At 45.9% G+C, this 17,922-nt stretch overlaps 1 protein-coding gene across 3 annotated transcripts in view; it reads left to right on the forward strand.

Moving 5' to 3' along the window:
* Positions 1-17,922, forward strand: part of FAT1 (FAT atypical cadherin 1) — a 125,972-nt gene that overhangs the window by 8,572 nt on the left and 99,478 nt on the right. For all 3 annotated transcript variants that reach the window (XM_054720108.1, XM_054720109.1, XM_054720107.1), the window contains exon 2: positions 11,165-14,448. In XM_054720108.1, coding sequence (XP_054576083.1) covers positions 11,184-14,448 — 3,265 coding nt within the window. In that variant the 5' untranslated portion in view covers positions 11,165-11,183. The remainder of the gene's footprint in view (positions 1-11,164; positions 14,449-17,922) is intronic.

The raw sequence follows: 17,922 nt of genomic DNA on the forward strand, positions 1-17,922 counted from the left end.
GAGCCGCTCAGCGCCCTCATGCTTCTCCGCCAACTCGAGGAAGAAGCAGCCCAGGCCCACGAGAGCCACATCCTCACGGTGGGAATAGAAGCCCCGAGAGAGGTGGGTGTGGAGGCCGCAGAGGCAGGTGGGCCAGGTGGGTGACCGAGCCTCCACTGGGTGGATTAATGCTGATGAATTTGGGAGCTCATGGTTGTTGGGCAATAAGGAGTTAAGGTAGGAAACCACCCGGTGTGTTGGCTGGTCCTGGAGGTGGTTCTGAAGGTGGTGACTGGATGAGACGCAGGAGAGAGGCTGGAGCTGGAAGAAGGGGCGTCCCTGGGTCTGTTCTGTGCAAACACTGTTGAAGCAGGAGACAGATCCCGGACCGCCGAGGGCACTCTTTATTTAATTTCTTAAATTGCAAACTTGGGTGATTATGGAAGAGGTAAAGCTTCTCCCTAATAGGAAAATACAGTGGAATCCCTGCTCCGGGCACACCTCACTTTACTGCTTTTCACAGATACTGTTTTGTACAAGTTGAAGGTTTGTGGCAACCCTGAGTCAAGCAAGTCTGTGGGTACCATTTCTCTTATAGCGCTTGCTCACTTATTGCTGTGAAACATTTTGGTACTTCTCACAATATTTCAATTTTTCATTGTCCTATTTGTTATGGTGGTCTGTGATCAGTGACCTCTGATGTTAATATAGTAATTGTTTGGGGCACCACAAACCTCACTCATATAAGACCGAGAACGTAATCCATAAATATGTGTGTTCTGACTGCTCCACTGACCTGGCCTTTCCCCTCTCTCTCCCTCTCCTGGGGTCTCCCTATTCCCTGAGACACAACAATATTGAAATTAGGTGTTCAAGGAGAAGAAGAGGTGCATGTCTCTCACTTTAAATCAAAACTAGAAATGATTAAATGTAATGAGGAAGACATATCAAAAGCCAAGTTAGAACAAAAGGTAGCTCCAAACAGCCAAGTTGTGAATTCAAAGGAAAAGTTTTTGAAATTACAAGTGCTACCCCAGTGAACACAGGAATAATAAGAAAGCAAAACGGCCTTATTGAGTGTTAATAGCCTGAATAGAAATCCAACCAGCCACAGCATTCCCTTAAGACAAAGCCCAATCCAGAGCACAGTCTCAACGCTCTTGACTGAGAGATGAGGAAGTTGCAGAAGAAAAGCTTGAAGCTAGCAGAAGTTGGTTCATGGGGTTTAAGGAAAGTGCAAGGTGAAACTTGAAGTGCTCATGCAGAAGCTGTGGCAAGTTATCCAGAAGATCTAGTTCATATAATTAATCAAGGTGGCTATACGAGACAATAGATTTTTCAATGTAGACAAAGCAGCCTTATATTGGAAGATGCCATCTAGCATTTCATAGCTGGAGAAGAGAAGTAATGCCTGGCTTCAATGTTTCAAAGGACAGGCTGACTCCCTTGTTAGGGGCTAATGCAGCTGGTGACCAAGTTGAAGCCAGTGCTCATTTGTCATTCTGAAAATCCTAGGGCCCTGAGGAACTATGCTATATCTGCTCTGCCTGTGCTCTATAAATGGAACAACGAAGCCTGGATGGCAGCACCTGTGCTTACAATAGGATTTACTGAACCCGGGGTTGGGCAAAAGTAGATTTACAGTTGTGAGTATGCAAAACACAGAGTTTAATTCTTATATTATTACTAGAGGCCCAATGCACGAAATTTGCACAAGGGGCTCAGCCCTCACAGCCCCGGCTGCCTCTCGGCCCCATGGCCCCCCCCCCCCCCCCGCCCACTGGTCGTTCCGGAAGGTCGTTCCAGAAGGTCATTCCAGAAGGTTGTTCTGCCATCCAGTCTAATTAGCATATTAGCGCTTTATTATATAGGATTAATTATCACATCATTTTCCATACAAACAACTGTAACCCTATTTTTGCCTCACCCTGTATTTTAAGCTCACTGTTGAGATCTACAGCTCAAAAAAAAGATTCCTTTTAAAATATTACTGCTCATTGACAACACACCTGGTCACCCAAGAGCTCTGATTCATGGGAAGAGGTCAAAATGTCAGTTTTAGCAGGAGTTTGGAAGAAGTAGGATCCACCCCTTATGGATGACTTGGGTTGGGAGGGGTCAAGACTTCAGTGGAGGCAGTAACTACAGATGTGGTGGAAGTGGAATTAGCAGTGGAGCCTGAAGATGGGAATGAGATGCTGCAATCTCATGATAGAACTTGAACTGTGAGGAGTCGCTTCTGATGGGTAGGCAAAGAGAGTGGTTTCTTGAGATGGAGTCTGCTTCTGGTGAAGGTTCTTTAAAGATTATGGAAGTAAACTTAGTTGGTAAAGCAGGGGCAAGGTTTGAGAGGGTTGACTTCAATTTTCAAAGAAGTTCTGTGGGTACAGTAGCATCGCATGCTACAGAGAAATTGTGAAAAGAAGAGTCAGTCAGTGTGGCACACTTCACTCTTGTCTTGTTGTAAGAAATTGCTAGAGTCACCCCAACCTTCAGCAGCCTCCACGCTGGTCAGTCAGCTGCCATTGACACTGAGGCAAAACCCGCCACCAGCGAAAAGACAGGTTCAGATGGTGGTTAGCATATTTCGCAGTAACGTATTCTTTTTAATTAAGGTGTGTACACTGCTTAGTTAGACATAGTGTTATTGCACACTTAGTGGACTACAATACAGGGTAGCCCATTTGTACGCACTGGGAAACAACAAAAAAATGGTGTGACTGGCTTTATATTGCGATATTCACTTTATTGCGGTGGTGTATTGCGGTGGCATTCCACACTACCTCCTAGGAATGCCTGTATTTTGCAGTGGGCAGTGGTGAAAAGGCCGTATAGCTTAGGTGTGATGGCATCTCAGGAGGCGTGTCTGTGGCACTTGAGGGAGTTTAGGGCTGGGATGCGGGATTCTGTGGTGATCCTTTATGATTAAGGTACAGCAGATGAGATCTTTAAGGGTCAGAATATGTGCATGGATGCAAAGAGTTGGAAGACAGAAATGTATAATGCCAGACTTTAAGGTGAAAGAATCGGTATGAAAGTATTGAAGAGCATCGGGAAAATTGTGTCCTTTATTCTCCATGTGTTATAGGTTGCCTCTGTGTTATAGGCAGCCTGTGACAATATAGAGGGCACAAGGGTGCTAGGGATTAGAGATGAAGAGTGTCAAATGGGACACCAGGTCCCGGAGGATGAGTACTGGGAAAAGGTCATTTGATTTGGCCTTGGCTTGTGGTGCCAGAAGGAACTTTGTGTTGCTGGGTGGACCTGAGATCCTGTGGGACAGGTGAGGGCGGAAGTCATCTCTTAGAGGGGAGGGAGTTCTAGGGAAGTCAAGGTAGCACAGGAAACTACTTCTTTTGGGAACTCTTTGCCAGTAAAAGAAAGAGAGAAATAGGGTGTTGGTTTGAATGAAGTTTAGTTTTAAGTAGGGATGAACCTGTATTTGTAGACTCTGCAAAGAGTCATTTGAGTGCCATGTTTGAGTGGGAGAGGATTTAGGGAAGAGCCTCAGATGAGGCAGAATTTTAGGGCATCAAGGGTGTCTTTATTTATAGCTGAAGCGGGGGAGGGGGTCCCCATCTCTGAGATGTGGGAGGAAGAGAGAATAGGGGAAGAGAATCTTGTAAGGAGAGGAAGAGGAGGGATCTTCTACCTGATCACTTTCATATCGTACATTGAACATTCACATTCCTCGCCCATTATTCAGTGAGATACCTGTATGAGTACTGAAATACCAGAAACCTTGTCATTTGACCTGTAATAAAACCTTACTAATTCAGGCTTGGACGAATCGGCCAGTGTTAATTACTGCCTACCCTGCCAAAACATCATTTGAATGATTTCTCTTTGCAGAGAAAAATACGTCCAGCGAGATCACCTTCAATCACAAGAGGTAAACTGTCTGTCTGCCTCTGTGGGCAGAGTTTGCCTTGGAGTGTGGATGAGGAGAAAGTGTTGGAGGATGAGCGGGCGATGGTGGTCATGATAGTGAGGAGAGAGAGAGAAGGGGTCGCTCAGGGACCCTGGCCCAGCCAGAAACACACACACAGCCCTTGGTCGCCTGTCTCGAGTCTCAGGTCACAGTAGCACGGAACCGCCAGAAATAGTCATCTTCAAAATGCCCACAGACATGTTTTATAGGCTCATGCAGCCGGTAAATTACATAGTACATTTTATATGGAGGCTATTTAAAAAACTTAGGAAGTCTGTTTAACTTTCTTCAGGGCGAGAAAACTTAAAAAAAAATTATTTGGGATTAGTTAAATCATGTAAATGCTGGCATATACTTTCTGAGAGAGTTGTAATGTGCTGAGGAGAGAGATTGGTAGTTTTTCCCTGTCAGCATCAGTAGTTTAAGGACTGTTTTCAGTTAACTCGGAATCAGTTGTTGATCATTTGAAGGCAATATGGGAATTAAGTTATTGCTAGAGTAATCAGACTTATTGCAGCAACAATAAAAACGTAACAACATACAGAGTTACCAGAAGTAGTTAAGTATACACTAAGCCTAAGGCTGCTGTTCAATTCTAGGTTCGTAGCTGGGCCCCCACCCAGTTTTATTGAAAAATGTATTAAGATCGCTTAAAAAGATTTAGTATGCGCCCAGACAATAAAGATCTACCCGTTAATTTTTTCAGTGTGAGAACGAAAGCTTCTAAGAGTCCTGTCTGTGACTATTATAATGTAATTAGAAAATGCAGATTTTCTTCCCTGATATAAATGTTATCTGGAAGCTGTGAATTAATTATAGCTGAGTAACGAATAGGCTTTCTTAGGGAGATACAAAGCTCTTATTTGACTCCTATGAAGTGACTTTAGAGATCATAAAACATTTGTTTAATATACAATATTTAAAAAAAGGAGTCATTTAATTTCATATTTTGTTTTTTTGACAACTTCATGACATTTTTATTTGTGAAAATGCAGGTATCTTCCTTGCAATTTAGACATCTTTAAAAAATACTCTAAAAATGTGACATCATTGAAACCGAACGTTAAGCTCTAACTTTGAGTGGTCAGTTACATTCTAGTTGCATCCCTGGCCTTGGTATGGATGGGAGCTGCAGGAGACATGAGGAGGAACACAGAGTTCTCGGATGTTGTTGCGTGTTTTTATCATACGTGCAATAGAGAGTTTAGCATTGTTCCCCTATTGCATCGAGAGCTAGAATGACTAAATAATAAATATACAACACCGAGTAGAATCTGTGTGTTGCATAACCCTGTGGCCACGCAATGTCTGGTTTCCCAGCACAGGAAACTCTTCTGAATCTGCAGCTTTCCTCCTAAACATATGCAGCCAGGTCCTCAGCACGGGACTGGGTTCTGATCTGTGAAGACTGCAGTCACAGGAATTGATTGGAACTCTTTACAATGAAGCTCTCCCTAATGAAGACATATGAGCATATTAATATCTGAGCTCCACCAGAAAAAAATTGGTTTTCTCTTATTTTTGCATTTTCAGGGATCCTGTACCAAAGATAGGTAAGCTTCGGACCCGAGGCCCTTTCCCCTAAAGTCTGCACTGGGTGAACGTTCCTTGTTTTCACTTTGGGGAAGGCGGAAGCAACCCCGAATTACTGCGAGTTCCAGTAGCTGATCACCTTCTAAATATCAAAGTGTAGCCTTTGGCTAAAAGGGGTTTTTGAGTTTAATTTTCATAAGCATGCACTCTAGGTGATAATGTACTTTTTAGAGTTTTTAGATGAAATGGTATTAGTATCTTCATTCCCTTCAGCTTAATTGTTTGTTCTGCATAGCGTGGCAGCCATAGGTTTTTATTGTTTGTTTTTTGATCAGGGCATTTTATAGTGAAACCTGAGTTCACAGTTCTTGGTTATATTACTGCAAGGTTAACAATATCTCCTAAAAAAAATGGCCCTTTTTTTTTCTGATCAAAAGAACTACACTTAGTAATTTATTCTCATTACCCTGGCATTCTGTTAGCCAGCTTTGCTCAGAACAGTCAGAGTTTTTAAAGGTCTTGGTTAATAACGTGGCGCAGTACGTTTCTTCCAGCTGTGCTGTGCCCCCCGGGAAGTGTGGTGGGTGAGCTGAGAGAGATGACCGAGGTGTTTGGGGATCCAGATGTGGGGAGTAGGAGGTGCTGGCAGAGCTGTGGTTGGATTGAGTGACTGAAATGCCCTGGCCAGAGAACAGCTGCAGTAACTTGACATGTTGGGTGTTTCCCTAGTGACCTGCGGGGTGGTTGTGGGTCGGGGGGAGTAAAGAGGGTATCCGGGGCCTTACAGTGGTAGGGGGAGCATCATGGCATCAACCGGTATTCATGGGTCATTCATAGCCAGGTTCTAAGGTCAGGCTTCAGCTGTTCAAGAAGATTGATTTACTTATGTCTCCATCACCCCCCCCCCCCGTTTCTTGCTTCTACCTCCTCAGCTGCTCTGTCTCCTTTGCTGGTTCCTCTCCTTTGCTGTCCTCTAAATCTTGGGGAGCAACGGGGGTTGCTTTCTTCTCTGTCTGGGTGGGCTCCGTCCATTGGTGATCTCGGTTTGTGGTTTTCGATACCATCTTCTGTATTCTGACCATTCTCACAGTGATGTCTTGAGGCTGGCCCCTGCCCCACAGCTAACCACCCATTTAATATTCACAAAGGGCATTTCCACCTCGACTTGTCCAAAGCGGAACTCCTCATCTTCATCTTCCTCCCTTAAACTTATTCTTCCCGCATTCTCCCCTCTTTTAGTACCTGACAGCTCAGTTTTTCTTGCTCAGCACACCGTCCTTGGAATCTTCTCTGATATTTCTTTCGTTCTCTCCTCCCCTCCCCTCTGCCTCCAGTTCATCAGCAAATCCTGAAATAGACCCACAATTTGATCCCTTCTCCCCATCTGCCTTCACCGTCACCACGTTTGGGCTAAGCCGCTGTGGTCTCCCACCTCGAACTGGCCTCCCTCCAGCTTTGCCCTGGCCACCCTGCATTCTATTCCCAACACGGGCGCCAGAGCCACCCTTTTCGCTTTAGTTAGGGCATGTCACCCCCTGTTCAAAATCCTCAAGTAAAGTTCAAAGTCCTAAAAGTCACCTTTCCTCCTGATCTGAAGGAAGGATTGAGTAAATACACAAGTGGGAGAGACTAGGCAAATCTCCCCGGTAGAAGAATCCTATCTAATAAAGAGGGAATATGCTAATTGACCCTCACACCATCACAAAGATGGCAGCACCCACAGCCAATAAGGAGGGGATATGCTAATCGACTGTCCTGCCCTCAACGATGGTGGTGCCCACAGCCAATAAGGAGGGAATATGCTAATTGACTGCCCTACCCTCAAAGATGGCGGCATCCACAGCCAATAAGGAGGGAATTTGTTAATTGACTGCTCTGCCCTCAAATATGGGGGCGGGCCCAGCCGCTCTGCTCGCCTGCCTTCGGAGTCACCCAGTCCCCTCAGCGCCCCCACCAGCTGCCCAGGGCCGGCCCGAGGTGCAGGCAAGCCTCAGATGGTGGCTGCCCACCCGCCCAGGGCCTCCCGAGGCTCAGGTAACCAGGGCCAGCCAAGGCTTGCGCTGCCGGCAGTGGCAGCAGCAGAGGTGTGATGGGACGTCACCTTCCCCTGATCGCCGGGTCACCTCCCACCCCTGAGGGCTCCCATATTGTGAGAGGGGACAGGCCGGACGAGGGACCCCCCCCCTCCAGTGCATGAATTTTCATGCACCAGGCCTCTAATTCTAAATAATTGATGAAGCATAACTCTCCACCCTTAAGTGTGGGCTGAGCATAATGACTTAAGAGTAACTTCATCATGGAGAAACCTGACAAGCACTACTTAACTAACTGAGCAAGATCAGCATCAACATGGAGAAGTCATGGCGATGGGATGTGATTAAAATGACGCTTCACCCCCTCCCCCAAACACATAGCTCCAGTGTACTCACGGGAAGAACATCAGGCAAATTCCACTCGAGGGACATTCTACAGAATATATGACCTGTACTTCTCAAAACTGTCAAGGTCATTAAAAATAAGGGAAATCTGAGAAACTGAGTCCAGAGGAGTTGGAGATATGATGACTCAGCGTAGTGTGGTGGTCTTGGGTTGGGATCCTGGGACAGAAAGAGGGCCTTAGGATTTAAATAGTAACAGTGTATCAAATTCGCTCATTAGTTGTGACAAAGGTACCATAATAATGTGAGATGTTAACAATAGGGGAAACTGGCCTTCCTAACTTTTCTGTAAATCTGAAACTATTCTAAAATGGATGGATTATATGAAAAATGGTCCCCTTACTGTCCTCCCCTCCCCCATGTGCCCTAGCCACAAGGGTCTCTGTTGTTTCTCTAACTAGGCTTCTCTACTGAAGCAGATTTTGAGCCCAGGAGATATTTGGGAATATCTGAAGACACTTTTAGTTGGTGGGGAAGTGATGCTACAGGCTTGTAGTGGGTAGAGACCAGGAAGAATACTAACATCCTATAATGCATGGGACAAGCCCTCTAAACCTTACTCACCTCCCCAAATCCAAAATGTCAGTAGTGCTGAGGCCGAGAAACCCTGGATCTTTTGAATTTAGGGTTCTCTCTTTTCCTTCGGGTTACTGACCTGTGTCTCTTGCCCTACTTTAATTTTCTCCTTAGCACTTAGTTGTCAGCATCCGATATGCATGGTTTTCTCGTTTGTCTCCAGGAAATGTGTCACCATGGGGATTGATTGGTAGGTTGTTTGGTTCACTTTTATAACCCCAGCATCTACATCTATTCCCAGCACACGGTAGATGCTCATTAACCAGTTAACTGCCGTAAGCATCTATAGACGCAAGCAGTGGACCTTTTTAAATTAAATTTAAAATATCGTGGCAGTTAACTGGTTAAATATTTGTTGATTGAATCAAATAATTGATGAAGGGAGTGAATGAATGATAAAGAAAACATGCTTATGCCAAAAAATTCGGATAGAAAAGTGAAAATGTAAACATTTCTCCGGCCGCCGAGTCTCCAGAAGTTACCACAGTTAACAATTTATTTTTTAATTTGTGTCCAGAATGTTTCGGTTCATTTTTAAGCACATTCATGTACTCTGTACACTATTTATCCCCCCCCCCTTTTTTTTTTTTGCAAACATACATGGGATCAGTTTAGATTTTCCAGTTAATATATCTGGACATTTTTACATATTGACATATACTAGTGGAGTGCGTTCTTACTCCTTTTAATGCATAATATTTTATATGTAGAATTAAGCAAAAATATTTTAATTGCTTACCATAGAATCCTGGTATACTATTTTGTTGTAAAGTGGGTAACAGTAATTATATATTTCCTAAAACAATGAAATGCTTGTTTAACATCATCTTTTTAAGTGTTCTTTAAAGCATTTTGTACATATATTTATCTACTCCTAGTTTGTAAATACCTCAGGATGGGAATCTCTGTCGCCTTTGCATCGTCTGTTCCATAGCAGGCTCTCCGTACCTGGAGGTGGGATGGAATTAAGTTTTCACTTGTTTTGATAAAATTACTGGATCATTACAAAATATTAAAATTTCCCTGGGTTGTAGATCTGCTGACCATATTAAGAATAGTTCTGGAAGGAAATTGCTTTGTTATTTTGTTTAAAAGAGAATTTTTCTTTTAGAGGCTAGGAATCTAATTTCCCTACTTCCCATGCGGAGCTGAGGGTACGATGATATCTGAAGAACAGGTTAGGGTGCCCAACTTGAACGTGATTCAATATCAATTATGCTTCTAATTGCTTTCAGCATATCAGGCCTTTTCCTTTTTCCCCTGATGAAATGAGCAGAGGGGCAAAGTTGGCAGGAGCGAGCTGAGCTGAGACACTGTAAATTAATGCTGCCATTTCAACCCGGCTGTTAAACCAGCCCTCCAGGCTGCTGTCCCTTCCACCTTCGGTAGCATTCACATTCCGTGACTGGCCACTCTGCCAAGGGTACAGCCCTGTCCTCGCCTCAGTGCTGGGATGTTTTGTGAAGCTACACTGAGGTACAAGGTGAGTTTGTTGGCATTTAGGCGAACAGATGGTCGGGAAATAATTGTTCTGCTCCCCTGCCAGACCTCAGCCATGGACTTCCTTCCAGACATCTCCCTCTGACCTGCAGTGTTGCATTGATTGGGCATTAGCTTAGGTGATTTGGCTCCGTGTGTGTGTGTGTGTGTGTGTGTGTGTGTGTGTGTGTGTGTGTGTCTTGTGTCCTGGTGACAGGTTGTTCAGTGCCCTCAGGACAGTACTGGTTGACAGTGGAAGTGAGGTTGTTGGTGTGGTTGGTGAGATGTGCTTGGTGGACTTGGAGAGGCGAAGTTCTGTTCATCATAAAACTGCGGGTTTTCCTTTTGTAAACTGACTTTTTTTTTTTTGGCTCGTGGTGGTTCAGAGATGGCCTCAGTGTCACACTTGAATGATGTAATTATTTTAATACACTTACGTTGTTATAGAGCACTGAGACAGTAAACCCTCCCATTATGTAGGGAGTGAACGTAATCATATAAAGAAATAATTTCAGGATAAATTCTGGGAAATGAGACTACAAGCTATCATTATGGGAGGTGCTATAAAGCCACTGTTGAATGTTTTGTTGTTTTACATTAATTGTTCGAAGCTTCCCATGCTTAGGAGAATGTAGTAGCATGAAGTTTGTGAGCTTTTGAGCATTTATTGTATGTAAGTAAAATTTAAACAATGTACTTATCCATCTTTTTAACAAGTGCTTATCCTGTATTTGCCTTGAAGATTTAAGTGTAAGAACACACTTTAGTTTTTATAGTTGCCAATCTTTCATCTGATGCTCATTAGGAAGGCAGAGGGAGAGCATGATAGAAGCATCAACGATGAGAGAGAATCATTGACTGGCTGCCTACTGGGGATTGAGCCCGCAACCCAGGCATGTGCCCTGACCACGAATCGAACTGTGACCTCCTGGTTCATACCAACCATTGAACCACAGCGGCCAGGCACTCATTAGGATTCTTTAACTTGAGTCGTTAAAATATGAAAAAAAGAGTATTCTTAAACTTAGTATCTCTAGACAAATAAGGGTTGATATACTTATATTGGAAAACAGAAAAAAAATCTACAGCCACTGCATTTATTCATAGTCCACAGCGATGGAAAACGCTTTATTAAAATCTAAGGTCTAAAGCAGAGTGTAAGAAAACAATGTACAGTTTTCGGTTCTATTTCCCCGAAGTAATGATTCTGATTTCTCCCTTCTGTTAGGCCCCCCGAGAGCGGAGCGATGGGGAGACACCTGGCCGCCCTCCTGCTGCTGCTGCTGCTCCTCCAGCATTTTGGGGACGGCGATGGGAGCCCGGCGCCGGGCCAGGCCCCTCTGCAGTTCACACGGCTCCACTACAACGTCACCGTGCACGAGAACTCCGCCGCCAAGACCTACGTCGGGCACCCCGTGAAGATGGGCATTTACCTTACCACCCCATCGTGGGACTTGAGGTACAAAATTGTCTCGGGAGACAACGAAAACCTGTTCAAAGCAGAAGAGTACGTCCTTGGAGACTTCTGCTTCCTAAGAATACGGACCAAAGGCGGAAACACCGCCATCCTGAACCGGGAGGTGAAAGACCATTACACCTTGACAGTCAAAGCGGTTGAAAAGAACACTAACGCGGAGGCGCGGACGGTGGTCCGGGTGCAAGTGCTGGATACAAATGACCTGAGACCGTTATTCTCGCCCACCTCGTACAGCGTCTCTTTGCCTGAGAACACAGCCATAAGGACCAGTATTGCGAGGGTCAGTGCCACCGATGCAGACATAGGAACCAACGGGGAGTTTTACTACAGCTTTAAGGACCGAACAGACATGTTCGCTATCCACCCGACCAGCGGGGTGATCGTTTTGACCGGGAGACTTGATCACGCGGAGACCCCGCGCTACGAGGTGGAAATCCTCGCGGTGGACCGGGGGATGAAGTTGTATGGGAGCAGTGGCGTCAGCAGCATGGCCAGGCTCACTGTGCACGTGGAACAGGCCAACGAGTGCGCGCCTGTGGTCACCGCGGTGACGTTATCGCCGTCAGAGTCGGACAGGGACCCGACCTACGCGGTCGTAACCGTGGAGGACTGTGATCGGGGAGCCAATGGGGACATCGCGTCTCTAAGCATCGTGGCCGGTGACTCGCACCAGCAGTTTCGAACGGTGAGGTCCTCTCCAGGGAGTAAAGAATATAAAGTCAAAGGCACGGGTGACATCAACTGGGACAGTCATCCTTTTGGCTACAATCTGACGCTGCAGGCTAAAGATAAAGGCAGCCCTCCCCAGGTCTCTGCCGTAAAAGTCATCCGTGTGACTTCTCCACAGTTCCGAGCCGGCCCAGTCAGGTTTGAGAAGGATGTTTACAGGGCGGAAATCAGTGAACTGGCTCCCTCCAACACCCCCGTGGTCATGGTTAAAGCCACGCCTCGTTATCCCCACTTGAGGTATGTTTTCAAAAGTGCGCCCGGAAAAGCGAAATTCAGTTTGAACCACAACACTGGTCTCATTTCCATTCTAGAACCGCTTAAAAGGCAGCAGGCATCCCAGTTTGAACTTGAAGTGACCACAAGTGACAGAAAAGCCTCCACCAGGGTCTTGGTCAAAGTCTTAGGTGCTAACAGCAACCCCCCGGAATTTACCCAGACATCCTACAAAGCATCTTTCGATGAGAATGTCCCCGTCGGGACCACGGTCATGAGCGTGAGCGCTGTGGACCCCGATGAGGGTGAGAATGGCTACGTGACGTACAGCATTGCAAACCTGAACCCCGTGCCGTTTGTGATCAACCATTTCACGGGTGCTGTGAGCACGTCGGAAAACTTGGACTATGAGCTGATGCCCCGGGTTTACACCCTAAGGGTTCGCGCGTCAGACTGGGGCTTGCCGTACCGCCGGGAAGTTGAGGTCCTGGCCACCCTTACCCTCAACAACTTGAATGACAACACACCGTTGTTTGAGAAGATCAACTGCGAAGGAACGATCCCCAGGGATCTGGAGGTGGGAGAGCAAATAACCACCGTTTCTGCCATTGACGCTGATGAACTTCAGTTGGTCCGCTACCGGATGGAAGCTGGAAATGAGCTAGACTTGTTCAGCTTAAACCCCAGCTCCGGCGTGTTGTCGTTAAAGCAGTCACTAATGGAGGGTTTGGGGGCAAAGGTGTCGTTCCACAGTCTGAGAATTACAGCTACCGATGGGGAGAACTTTGCCACGCCGTTCTACGTCAACATCACCGTGGCCGTCAGTCGCAAGCCAGTGCACTTGCGGTGTGAAGAGACCGGGGTTGCCAAAATGCTGGCAGAGAAACTGCTGCAGGCAAACAAACTGCACGGCCAGGGCGAGGTGGAGGATGTCTTCTTCGATTCCCACTCGGTCAACGCGCACGCACCCCAGTTCGGCGGTAGCCTTCCAGCGGGCATCGAGGTGAAGGAAAACCGTCCCGTGGGTTCCGGCGTCCTCCTCGTGAACGCCACCGACCTCGACACTGGCTTCAATGGGAAACTGGTCTACGCCATTTCTGGAGGAAATGAGGAGAGCTGCTTCCTTATTGACGTGGACACTGGGATGCTGAAAATTTTATCGCCCCTGGACCGTGAGACAACCGACAAGTACACCCTGAATATCACCGCGTCTGACCTTGGTCTGCCGCAGAAGGCCGCCTGGCGTCTTCTGGATATCCGGGTTCTGGATGCCAATGATAACCCCCCCGAGTTTTTGCAGGAGAGCTACTTTGTGGAAGTGAGTGAGGACAAGGAGGTGGGTAGCGAAATCATCCAGGTGGAAGCCGCCGATCAAGATCTCGGGCCAAATGGACACGTGAGGTACTCCATCCTCACCGACACCGATAAGTTTTCAATCGACAGCGCGACTGGCGTGGTGAAGGTCGTGCGGCCCCTGGATCCCGAAGTCCAGCCCGTGCACTACCTGAAGATCGAAGCCAGGGATCAAGCCACGGAGGAAGCCCGGCTGTTTTCCACGGTGCTTCTGAAAGTCTCAGTAGAGGATGTTAATGACAACCCCCCTAAGTTCATCCCGCCGAATTACCACGTGAAGGTGCGCGAGGACCTTCCCGAAGGGACCATAATCATGTGGTTGGAGGCCTATGACCCCGACCTAGGTCAGTCTAGTCAGGTGAGATACAGCCTCACGGACCACGGAGAAGGCCACTTCGATGTGGATAAACTCAGCGGGGCAGTTAGGATCGTGCAGCAGCTGGACTTTGAGAAGAAGCAGGTGTATAACCTCACCGTGAGGGCCAAAGACAGAGGGAAGCCGGTTTCTCTGTCATCCACGTGCTACGTGGAAGTGGAGGTCATCGACGTGAACGAGAACCTGCACCCGCCCGTGTTCCCCAGCTTTGTGGAAAAGGGGGCGGTGAGAGAAGATGTCCCTGTTGGTTCGTCCGTGATGAAAGTGTCCGCTCGTGATGAGGACGCAGGAAGAGATGGGGAGGTCCGGTATTCCATTAGAGACGGTTCTGGCATTGGGGTTTTCAAGATAGATGAAGAAACAGGTAACTATGTCCCTATTTCTCTGTTTGGTCTCCCCTCCCGTTTTTTCTACAGTGACACCTGCCCTGTGATGGCTCCTTCACGGTTCCCTCATGTTCCCCGTTGGCCTGTTAGGGCTGGGGATAGCAGTGGCAGTGCCCGCGCATGCTTTCTGTCCTCTTGCAGGTGTCTGTATGTAGAGTGAGTCATGAAGATGGAACCGGTGGGACCTGGATGAGCTGTCCTAAAATCAGTCAAAAATAAGGAAGCATTGAAATCATGACGACCGATGCGGATCTCTATCTGTGTCTCTGCTCTTATCTGATCAGAAGCATCACTGTGGTTTTGCTGTAACTTGGAGAACCTTGGCAGAGTTTTTGCAGCTAGAATGTTTGCAGACTTAGAGCAGTCACTTCCACCCCCTCTAGCCTGCCGTGCAGAGGTAACTGCAAACACGCAGAATTGTGCAATGCACCCAGAGAAGACTCTGGTAAAACTTCCGCCCCAGGATCTGCTTTGCTCACTGCCCCCTGCGGGTCTTGTGTGAGAGGCTGATGGAGAATGTTGAGTGGGGAAGACCTGGCTTGGGGTTCTGGCTCTTTCCGTTGTTAGTTGGGTGATTTTGGACACGTTCATTCTCTTCTTAAAACTGACTTGCTTCATCTGTAAGATGGACACACTCAAAATTACCACCAGGTTTACGTGAGGATGAGGTGAAAGAACACGGGAAGGATTGCTAGCAGGTGTTAGAATCTAATAGTGTCTTGGAAATGGTAGCGGTGCGTTGTTAGGATAGCATTCCACCTAGCAGAGGTGCTCACACCAGAACACCGGAGGCAGCCAGTTCATGCTAGAGAGTGTACTGTTTTGCACTTTGTACACATCTCTTAATTTAGCTGCTTTTCATAGCTAATTCCTACAGTTATATGTCATTCTCCTCTGATGAGATGTGAACCTCTGTATTACTTTGCTGGGGCTGCCATAACGAAGCACCACAGACGGGGTGGCTTAAAGAACAGGAGTTAATATTCTCACAGTCTGGAAGTCCAAGGTCAAGGTGTTGACATGGGAGGTTTCTTCTGAGACCTCTCCTTGGCTTGTAGATGGATGTCTTCTCTCTGTGTCTCCACATGCCTTTCCCTCTGTATGTCGCTGTCCTCATCTCTTCTTATAAGGACACCAGTCATATTGGATTAGGGACCATCCTGGTAACCTCATTTTAACTCTTAAGTCCCTATCTCCTAGTACAGACATGTTCTTCGGTACAGGGATTAGGACTTCAATACACGAATTTTGGGCGTTATAATTTACCCCTACACCACCTTTAAGGGCAGGCTTTTTAATTTTAGCTCATGCATTCTCTATTCTCAGCATCTAGCCAAAAGTGCCTGCCATGTAGAAGCTGCTCACTTAAGATTAAAAGGCTGACTGATTAAATTAATGGCTACTTTGGCTTTGAATGGCCCGCCCTCTGAGAAGGGTAGTGGAAACAGAAGGAAAGTGGGTAATCGCGGCATTTATCAGCATAGATGGAACTCGCTTTGTTTACTAATCTCATTGATGTTTCCTTTATTGCTAATTCCATTCTAAACGATGTTTTCTTATTACAGTAAAAGTTTTTTTTTTTTTTAAAGTAATACCTTGGGTATTCAGTCAATACCCACCCCCGTACCCACTCCCACATCTAATAGGTATATAACACATGAAAAATAGGATATTCTCCTAGAAATAAGTTACTTTAGATGCTATAATATTTTAATGTGCTCTGGTTTATTCAAGAGATTCTTTTTCTAATGAATTAAATACTACCAGCATGTATCACACATCATTTATCTACCACTCATCTAAAATACCCAAAATAGTTTAATTCAAGAGAAAATAGCACAATCAACAGCAATTAGTAGTCCTTCATCTGAAGAGAATAGATTTTTTGTTGTTGTCATATTCTCCAACATGAGTTAGAATTTTCAGGTGCAATGTCAACAGAAAAAAATACCCCCAAAGTTAGGAACTGAAACTCTGAAGTGTTTTGAATTTCCTCAGGATAGTTACCCCTCTTTTTTCCCTTTTCCAAAGTGGGTTTTAAAAACCTATAAAGAGCTGCTGTAAGTTAAAGTTCGAACAGAAAATAGAACCAAAACCTTAATTTACATTTCTTTGATGACTTAAATTATATGAGCACTGCCTTGGTTTTTTTTTTTTCTTTCAAGTGAAGAGTATTTTTGTTGCTTTATAAAGCCTCATTTAGAAATGAGTACTTTTCACCTATATATTTAAGAGACTGAGATATTTTTACTACCAAGAAAGAAAAAAGAGGGAACAACCCATCCATCCAACACTGCCGCGACCTGAAATAGATCCCGAGCGGTTTGCACGCTCTGTGGCAGGGCCTGACTGTCCCAGGGGTGACTTCGTGGGAGGCCGGGATGATGGGCAGTGGGGCTGGGAGGTATATATGAAACTGTTCTGCGTTTGTATAAATATTGCCATTTAAAGGTGAGAGAAAAGTTGGCCGTTTCCAGGTCACCTATTCTGTAATCCTTGCTTTCCAGAGCAAAATATGTCATGTACAGTAGACTTTATGTTTAGATGCGTTTTGAAGTGAAATACAAGTGATAATAATAATTACGCATTGGCCTGGTACACATTGCAAGATGTATTTTTGGCGGTAGAATTATCAGCGCACGTTATTTTAGAGAATCCTGGTAAGTCAACGGGTATCATAATGTAGAATTCCTTCAGGGAAGGTCAGTGGGTTTTGTGCAGTAGAAATACTAAAATTAGATAGGCTAGTTTTTTTCATTTGGGGTTTGCCTGATTAATTTCTAGGACAGGTTGGAGGTGTGGAGAGGTGCCTGTCAGATGAAGAAAAGCCGGCGCAGTTCAGGAACACCAGTGGGGATCCCCATGGGACCCAGCACTGACACTTGGTCTGGGTTGAGTTGGCTCAGGTCGGGTGTATTAGCACCTGCCTAGAACCTCAGTGTCCGCTCATTGCCCGTCTCTGCCAAGCCCTGACTGTCTCTCCTAGTCATGCCTTTCCTGTTGGGCTAACTCAGTGGTCGGCAAACTCATTAGTCAACAGAGCCAAATATCAACAGTACAACGATTGAAATTTCTTTGGAGAGCCCAATTTTTTAAACTTAAACTTCTAACGCCACTTCTTTAAAATAGACTCGCCCAGGCCGTGGTATTTTGTGGAAGAGCCACACTCAAGGGGCCAAAGAGCCGCATGTGGCTCGTGCCGCAGTTTGCCGACCATGGGCTAACTGACATGGGCCCACACAGGAGTCCTTTGCCTCTGAATACCAAGAACCTGCCCACGTAACTGGTTACTTCTTGCCTTTGCCTTTGAGTAACGTAACCAAGTATTCGGGATATTCTACCCATTTCAACATTGTCAAATATGTGTATCATTTATATACTTTTCATAGAACAGAGAACATATTCAGAAATCTGAATTTAGTTCTGTTTTTTAAGATCTTTTCTTAAAGGAG

Source organism: Eptesicus fuscus, chromosome 8 (assembly GCF_027574615.1).
Source record: "Eptesicus fuscus isolate TK198812 chromosome 8, DD_ASM_mEF_20220401, whole genome shotgun sequence".
NCBI classification, from domain to species: Eukaryota; Metazoa; Chordata; class Mammalia; order Chiroptera; family Vespertilionidae; genus Eptesicus; species Eptesicus fuscus.